Source organism: Bison bison, unplaced genomic scaffold (assembly GCF_000754665.1).
Source record: "Bison bison bison isolate TAMUID 2011002044 unplaced genomic scaffold, Bison_UMD1.0 scf7180017864495, whole genome shotgun sequence".
In the NCBI taxonomy this organism is placed as follows: domain Eukaryota; kingdom Metazoa; phylum Chordata; class Mammalia; order Artiodactyla; family Bovidae; genus Bison; species Bison bison.
Window position 1 is genome coordinate 8956958 of NW_011495054.1, and position 8942 is coordinate 8965899.

The following is an 8942-nucleotide window of genomic DNA, read 5'->3' on the forward strand; positions in this document are numbered from 1 at the left end:
CTCTGAGACAAACCTCAGGGATTCTTGCAGAGTCCTTGTAATACCTGCCATTTGCACCAGTTCCGAAGTTTTGTGGTTGCAGTTGGGGAGGACGTGTATGAGGTCCACCTCCTTAATGGCCTGCCAGCTCTGTTGTAAAACCCCTTGACATGAGTGACTCCATTTAACTTCACATTTCACAGCTCATGTCAAGATATAAGACATTTCCATTTTCCTAGAAAGTTCCCCTTGTGCTTCTTCCCAGCTGAACCCTAACAACTCCTCTCACCTCCATCGCTATAGATTAGATTTGCATGTTTGTTATTTTATTTATAATATTTATATATCTAGATAATATTTATATACCATGTTGTTGTTCAGTCCCTAAGTCCTGTCTGATTCTGACCCCCATGGACTGCAGCACGCCGGGCTTCCCTGTTCTTCACTGTCTCCCTGAGTTTGCTCAAACTCATGTCCATGGAGTCAGTGATGCCATCCAACCATCTCATCCTCTGTTGCCCCCTTGTCCTCCTGCCCTCAGTCTTTCCCAGTGAGTTGGCTTTTCACATCAGGTAGCCAAAGTATTGGAGCTTTATACTATAGTCATACATAAAATAATATTTCAAATTAAATTAAAATGTACTTTTAAAGAATTTTAATCAAAATTATTTTTATTTTATAATTTTAATTTATTTTTAATATTTTAAGTTGAAATTTAATATATTTTAAAATAACACCATGTTTTTATTTTAAAAGTTTAATAGTTTTGATCTGGTCACAGTGCTGGTTCTATCGTTGTGTTCTTTATGTGAGAGCCACTGAGCTATACATTTACAAGTACATACTTTTCTGGCTGTATACGTCAAGAGAAATTTAAAAGTGTGTGGTCAGGGTTGGCAAGAATTTCACGGCACTGTCCACTCCATAGCCAGCAGCTCTCTGCTGACCATATTCCTCCCAGATGTAAATGACAGTGAGTTGTGCCTGGCCTGGTCCCTGGCATCGGAGGGGGTGGGTCTGGGCGGTACCCACGAGCTAACCTGTCTCTCTTTTCTCTCCCTACTGTGTCTCCATGGGTCAGTCTCTGTGCATCACCTCATGCGCTGCCTGTGTCCATAAAGCTGCATTCCGTGCTGCCTGGCAGAGAGCTTCATCTCATCTCATCTCATCTCACCTCACGGTCCTGGCACTGCCTCAGCATGGCCATCTCATCACGCCTCGCCCTATGGGAGCAGAAGGAAAGTAGCACTCAGGGCTCGGGCCACAGCCTCAGGGGCCAGCCAGACCCTCCAAGGACGCATCCTAGCCCTGCTGTCTCAGGCTACCCCCTCCCACCTCAGGCAGAGGTTCTGACATCCAGAGCTCCCCTGGCGCATGTCCAGGCTCCCTTCCATCTTCCACCTCAGTTAGCCATGGCATCTCCAGCCTAGCCAGGCATTAGTGACCGTGCCCTTGACTCCTCCCATGGCTGCTGGTATCTGTCCCTCAGGAGGTGATGGCAGGGGAATGAAGGTAGACCAGCTGTCCCAGCACCGTCCTCATGGCAGCTCTGATGAGCATGGGGCTTTGTGTGGGACAGTGTGGGTGGGGAAGCAGGGGCACCAGAGGCAGGGCTGCCAGCTGCCAGCCTCATGCCATGGGGTTAGGTTTCTGAGGTCCCTGCCTTCTGTCACCCATGCAGAACTGGAAACAAGCTCTTCTTCCTGTTGATGGCTCTTTTCCCTGTTGTATTTGTTGTAAGAATCCATAGCTCTTTCTTTTATGCCTGTTATCTCCCCTGTTCCTCGCCCCCACCCTTGTGCACTGATTTGATGAATTGGAGGCTGAAGGGTGGAGTGGTTGAGAAGTGTCTCCTGGCTGCCTCTGCCCCTTGCTGATCTGACATGGCATAGACTGATGCTGGAGGGAGCGGAATGACACCTGCCCTAGAGCGTGCCTTTCACCCTCACAGTGCGGGTTTCAGTCCACGTGGAGAGGCGCAGAGGAAACGTGAGCCCAGCCTCCTGTGTCCCCGCTTCTCTCCTCCTGGGAGAGGCCTGCCTTATCTCTGGGCCTCTGCTCTGTCTCTTGGTGTTTCCTGTCTCCTTTAGGTTCCTCTTTATCAATGGGACTGCGGATGTCAAGTCTTTGCCAGCCTCTCAGGGAGGACCTTGATAAGGAGCTTATTTTAAACCAGTGTGTAGCTCTGCCATAGAATGCATAGAATGCTTGGAGGTTTTTTTTTTTTTTTTTTCTTTTTCCTTTAAACTCATGAGCAGTCACAGTGATGCTGGAAAGACAAACCCCTGTGGATTACATCCAGTCCCAGGTCTCCATCTCTAAGGTGGCAAGTCTCAGCTGCAATCCAGGTCCACCCAGCTCTGGCTTCGACCGTGTTTCTGGGGTAAAATGCAAGCTTTCCAGCCCAGTGCTGGGGAGTCCCTGGCTGCCCAGGACCGTCAAGAAGTCAGGGCATGGGGTCAGTGGAATGGGCTATAGCCATAGGGCTGGATCCTTAGATGAACCGTGACTGCCAGCCCTGCCCTCCCTCACCATGCTCCTGGCATAGAAAGTGGTTAAGGTGGTGAATTACTTAATCTATTTACCACAAGCTGAGATGGGACCAGAGAGTGTGGATGGTTCCCTGTGACCTGTCCCCTTCTGGAAACCGGAAAAGCTCCTTTTGAAGCAGGTCTTCCCAGAGATGGGGCTGTCCCACACCAAGGATGGGTACCAGTGGGCTCCACTGTGCGAATCCATACTATGAGGAAACTGGATCCAGGCGGAAATGGCACTGCCTGGAGCAGCCTCAAGGTTGAGCGTTCCATTTTCACCTGTTGTCCTGAGGCTTCCCAGGGCTTTGCCAGCTTCGCTGTGGCCTCTCATACATGGACTTGGTGTCCGCTTGGCCCCCTCCCCAGCTCCGTCCAAGACTCTTAAAGGACAGCTTGCTCCTGCTGGTTCATTCACTGAGCTCTCTCATTCCTTGCTTCTGCCAAACAGATTCGGGAAGAGGACAAGAGCCCTCCACCATCCTCGCCTCCTCCCCTTTTCTCTGTCATCCCAGGGGGCTTCATTAGGCAGCTGGTCCGAGAGACTGAGAAAGAGTCCAAGGAAGCTAGACTGAGGAAAGAGGCAGCTCTTGCCTCTCCGGAACGAGAGGTAAGTGGCTGCACTGGAAAAGGACCAGGTGACTGTCAGCACCCACCTTCCTGTCCCGTGAGCCTCCTCTTGAGTCACTTGCCAGCCTTTGTTCCTGCAGTCTCCTCATTGAGGAGTGTCCTAGCTTTAACATAATCTGTTGAACTCCTATACATTTGTCAAAACCCAGCTTAGATAGTACATCTCTAGAAAGCTCTCCCATTACCTTCCTCCTTCTGATTTTCACTTCACCCTCTTCATGCCTGTCTTAATTTTGGTCAGCAGAGTAATTACTTGCTCATGTGACTTAATCGACTAGGAATTCCTTAAGAGCAACAACTATCTCATTCAACTCTGTATCTTGAGCAGCTCTCATAGAACTTGGCCCATGGTGAATGCTCAAAAATTTTTGTTGAGTGAATGAATGAATGGTATCAGTTAACGTATGATGGGGATCACTGACCACTACTTTTGCAGAAAGGGAAAACTAAATATTAGCTAAGGATGTATAGTTTGCTTTCAGTTAAGCAGGAAAGATGTTCCGCTGGTGTTCACCAGCTATTGCTGTATTGGTTGTTAACATACCAAAACCCTTCCATCCCAGGTGGTAAACGGCCATGGGCCCAAGTCCCCCAGGCGCCTTCCAGCGGCCATGCTTACCTGGGTCCCTTTCCCAAGTCCATCAGAATCGCCACAAGCCAGTAATCAAAGGGTTACTGCTTGGCGCAGGAGGGGACCTCAGGACCCTGCTTCGGATGGCCTCCCTTCTGACTGCTTGGTGTCCACTTGATCTGAACAGCGCTGCTGGATGGAAGCAGTGAGTGGACGAGGTGCAGTCCCTGTGCTTTAAGGACTTGAAGGTTGATCCCAGTTGGTGTTCAGGGCCACTTCCCTCCTCCCCCAGCTCTTAGGACCAGGAAACCCTGGCAGGATGGTGAAGCTGGCACCAGGGACGCAGGCTTGGGTTGCAGTGCACCTGGAGCACGTCACAGTGTTAGCAAGAAGGGCCTCTCCTTGCGTCTCTGCTGTGCCCTCTTGAGGCGGAGTGGATGCTTCGGTGATGGGGCTGAGCGATCTGGTGGCCTCAGAGCCTGGAGTTGGCTTGAGCCCAACGGGCAGCCTGGCTCTGCCTCCCACACCCCTTCAGCTGTTGCTTGCCAGGCTGGTCCCCCATGTGCCTGCCCCTGTCCAGCCCCAATGACTGTGCTGCGTCAGGGAAGTCCTGTAGCCACTGAACTGCTGAAATACCCCTGCCACATCCTCGTGGGGGAAGGTGTCAGGGTAGAGACACTGTTCCTACACCTGCCTGACCAGGTGTAAGTAAGTGGGGGCCAAAGTCAACCCTCACAAGCTGCTGTTAATGGTCATAATGAGGGTCACTGTGTTCATTTCTCACTCGACAGGACTCAGTGCTCAGGGGCTCGCCTGATACCCTGTATAACACAGGGGTAGATGGGAGTATACCCACTTATCAGAGGTGGCAACTGAGGTTCAGAGAGGCTAAAGCACTTACTTGCTCAAGGTCATGAGGCCACATGGGGGCAGACAGAGCCAGAGGCTGTGTGTCTTCTGCTCTGGCAAGCTGCCTGGGAAAGGGCCAGTCTGGGGAGTGAGATGGCTGGTGTGGCGGCCACAGTGGCCTGGCGAAGAAAGGATTCCAGGTAAGCTGTGTGAGCGTTGCTGTGTGCAGGTTAAGAAGCAGAGCTGAGCAGAGGGGACAGGCTGTCACTGCAGGGTGCGGAAGGTGCCTCTGAGCAGGATGGACAGGCCTCAGACCACAACAGGTGTCTGGACCATGGGCCAAGACATTCCTGGGCCTGGAGCAGGGCAGGACATGTTCCTGTGAGGCAGCAATCTCCAGCTTGCTCCTGCCAGTTTAATTTTCCTGCTCTATCACTAAATAACTCTGGCCCCTCTCCCCTCACCCAGCACTGCTGGTTTTATTTGGTCCTCATAGAGTCGTTGCAGGGAGTCATTAGCATCCATCACCATTTTGCAGGAATGGAAATGAGGCTCTGGGAAGTGACCTGGTTTTCCGAAGGCCACCCAGTCATTGAGGGGCAGGGAGAGACAGGAATAATATCCAACAGGAAGAAAACAAATGTCAGAGACCCAGGTTCTAGCTCTAGCTCCACCACTCTGTGTGCTCCAGGCTGGATCCCATCCACTTTCTCAGCTTTAGTTTGCCCATCTGTAAAATGGTTGTGCTGTGAACTTCCTCTTGGCCCCCATGATTCTAGATGTGTTGCTTCCCCCTTAGACTAGGAAGCTGCAGGTGGGATCTGAGGGCCTTGGTGACCAAGAAAATTCACAGGAGGGGAATGCACAGCATGGAGGGGAGGAGGCCAGGATGGGTTATCTTGTTAGGCGCATCCCTGCATTACTGTCTCCTCTGTGGGGGTTTGGTTTTAAAAATAAAGTACTGACTCACTTTTCAAAACAGTGCAGACAGTGCTGAGATTTGCCAGGTACAGCCAATCCCTTTCCAAGATGTGACCTGTTTGGCCCCAGAAGGTCAGACTGAGCTACCAGGCCATGGGGTCTCAGCCTCCTGTTGCATATTGCAGTCTCCTAGGGGCCCACCACCCAGACCAGCTGCATCAGATCCTCTGGGATTGGAACCAAAGGGTCAGAATGTTTTTTAAAAGCTCCCAGGAGACTCCAGTGAGTCCCAGAAAGACAAGCAAGGTTGTTAAGGCTCAGCAGTCAAGGGCACTGTCTTTACACTCAGAGAGGCCTGTGTGACTTTTTGTTCCGGGTTTGTCTCTTGGGCCACCTAACATCTTTGTGTTTGCTCCCTTATCTGTGGAATGGGGAGAGGTTCAGACCTGCTTCACTGGCTTCTTTACTGGGTAAGTCAGATATTGCAGGATGGCCATGTAGGGTCCTCCTCAAGGTTGATAGTAACACTGGTCATTATTGTTATGTGTATTACTGTTGTTATTTCACAAAGATGAGGACTGAGACTGTGCTCTGGAGGCGACACCATCAGAGCTAGAATGGGACGCAGAATGTGGTCCTGCTGCAAACTTGCATGAGCACGCAGAGCTCTGGGGCTTCAGGGTCCATGAGGCCGTTTTTCTGATCCAGGTCTTCAGGCACAGACTTGCTGAGGAGGGGCATTTGAGCTGGGTATAGAAGGATGAGTTGCGCATGGATGAGTGGAGACGGGCAGGGGTGTTCCAGGCAGCAGGCCCAGTGTGAACAAAAGCATAGGAGCTGGACAGCGTCAGTGTGGCTGAAACGTGCAGTGAGCAGGGACAGTGAGGCCAGACGGCAGAGGGGTGGGGGTTCCTCTTCACCAGCTTCGAATGGCAGATGGCTGTACTGAATAGCTTTCCTGGAGACTGGGCAACTGCTAAAATCTTTGACCAGGTTTTAAATGACTGGCAGCAAACTGATGGGGTACCAGCTCAGTGGCTGTGGCAGTGCCCAGGTGAGAGAGAGTAGATCTGGGTTTGGGAGAGGAGACTCAGATGTGCAGGTGGACTCAGCACAATCCTGGGCCTGGTGTGGGTGCACAAGGAGGGTGAGAGACCCAGATTCCCAAGCGCAGGTGTGCGGGAGGCTGGTTCTAGCAGGGTCCACGGTGGCAGAACACAGACCAGGGCAGGTATGTGGCCAGGCCTCAGGGTAGAACTGCCCCTGCCAGGTCCTCCTGCAGAGGCCACTCTGGCCCTGGAGCTGTTCTGGTCACAGCCAGGCTGGCTGGAGGTTGGTGGGATGGGCAGGGCTGTGTCACTGGGCAGTAGAAAGATGTAGGGGAGGAACAGGTAGTGGAGACCCCTGGGTGTCGGGTACCCAGGTGTCTCAGCCAACCAAGAGTGGAGGACCTTGGGGCCAAAGCAGGACCCTCACCTGGTGCAGAAGGACCAGTAGCAGCAGCTCGTTTCGTTCAGTTCTCTGAAATTCCCACATCTTGGCATGTAGAAAATCTGGAGGGTCACATGGTATCTGCCTGCACTGAGAGGAAACCAGTTCTCAGAGGGGATAGGTGATGTCATCCAAGGTCACTCAGCTGGAGAGCTTCGAAGCCAAGACTAGGACAGGTCCTCTGATGACAGGCTCCACGTCCTTTCCCATCCCTCCCTGGCCCGATAGGAAGAACCGGGTGTAAATAGTAGAGCAATGGCCCCAGCACCAGGGACAGCAGCAACAGTGGCTCCTGTTGCTGAGGACGTGTTGGATGCTGGGCTCGGTTTCCATGTGTTACTGTGAAGCCGCCCACCCTGAGAGGCCATTATGGTTCTCATTTTATTGGTAAGGAAACTGGCTCAGGGAGGGAAAGTAATTTACCCAAGGCCACACAGCTAGCTAGTGGCAGAGTTTGGAGTGAATTTGGGTCTGTTGGGCTCCAAAGTCCACTTTCCTTTCATAATGTCACTTGGCCTTCAAGTTCTGAGCCAAGGTCTAGGATGTAGGATTTTGAGGTTTGGCTCATTGCCCCTAGGTGCTTGAGGGTATGTGAGGGAATGAATGGCTGAGTGATTAAAGAAGTGAATGAATGAATGAATGAGTGAATGACAAAGCTGTCTGGTCAGCACGCAGCTGAGAACGGTTGTGGTGTCTCTTCTAGATCCCAGAGGTTTCCACTGGCCAGCCCAGCACTGGCACCAAGCCTGGGAGCCAGAACGCCAAGTCAGGCTCTCCCCTGAGCGCAGACATTCTGGGCAGGAAGGGTGAGGAGGCTGGGACCATGGACCCTGTGCTGATGACCATCAATGGCGAGAAGCCCCAAGAATCAGGCCCCAGTGGGACACCTGCCAAAAAAAGCCTGCCCTTCAAGAGAGGGGTGAGGAGGGGTGACGTGTTGTTGATGGTGGCCAAGCTGGACCCAGACTCAGCCAGGCCAGAGCAGAGGACCCAGCCCCGCGATGCCCCTACTTCCAAGACCCCACCCCCAGCCATGGATCCTGGAGGGGGAAAAAAGGGGGACACCCCAGGGACTCCTCGTGGCCCCCAGGCCAGCACCACAGATGCACCTCCGAAGGCTGAGAAGATGCAGACTGGGGGCCTTGGGGACCCAGGAACTGTGCTGCCGACGAAAGGGGAGCAGGATCAAGGCACAGTGGGAAAAGGGGGCGAGGCCCCCCAGACCAACAAGGTGAAAGAGGCGGAGCTCCAGGGCAAAGAGGGGCTGGGTGATGGGGGTCAACCAGGGACAGCGGAGAAGGGGGCAGGGGATTCCCCAAACAAGGGGGCAAAGGGGAGTCTCTCCAAGGATGTAGCAGGTGAAGGGAAGTGGGCTGGGGCCCAAGCCCCGGTGAGAAGGTGGGGAGGTTCCCTGGGCAGAAGGGGCAAGTGGGACAGTCCCCAGCGTGAGAAGGACAAAGAACGTGTGCTCCTGAGCAAGGCAGACCAGACGGAGGAACCTCAGGCCAGGGCAGAGAAGGCTGGCAAAGCGCCGGGGAAGGCGGGGGAGGCTCCCAGAGCCATGGACAAGGCAGGTGAGCCTCAGAGCAGGACTGGGAAGGCAGGGGAGCCCCAGGGCAAGATGGAAAAGACGGGGCCACCTCAGAGCGCCTCTGGAGAGGCGGGTAAAGCCAGGGGTGAGGCAGAGAAGGATGATAAAGCCCCCAAGGAAGTGGATGCACGTGGGGTTACCCCGACAACAGCTGGTAAGGAGGACCAGCCTGAGAGCAGAGGACAGAAAGCAGAGGAGGCCTGCCCCGGAGCCGGGTCCCTGGAGCTGGAGCCGGGAGGACCTGGGCAGCCTGCTCTGGACGGCCACGAGGAGAAGTCTCAGAGGCCGACGGAGAGCCAGGAGGGGAGAGGAGGAGGCCAGAGCGGAGTCTCGGGGCAGGTGAGGGGGCTGCAGGGGGCGGGGAGGCGCAGGCCAGAGA

General features: G+C 53.5%; 1 protein-coding gene across 1 annotated transcript in view; it reads left to right on the forward strand.

The window, feature by feature from the left end:
* MYO18B (myosin XVIIIB) overlaps positions 1-8942 on the forward strand; it is a 232628-nt gene that overhangs the window by 14576 nt on the left and 209110 nt on the right. Inside the window, exons 2-4 of the mRNA XM_010828851.1 lie at positions 1061-1217; positions 2962-3120; positions 7676-8902. Coding sequence (XP_010827153.1) covers positions 1179-1217; positions 2962-3120; positions 7676-8902 — 1425 coding nt within the window. The 5' untranslated portion in view covers positions 1061-1178. The remainder of the gene's footprint in view (positions 1-1060; positions 1218-2961; positions 3121-7675; positions 8903-8942) is intronic.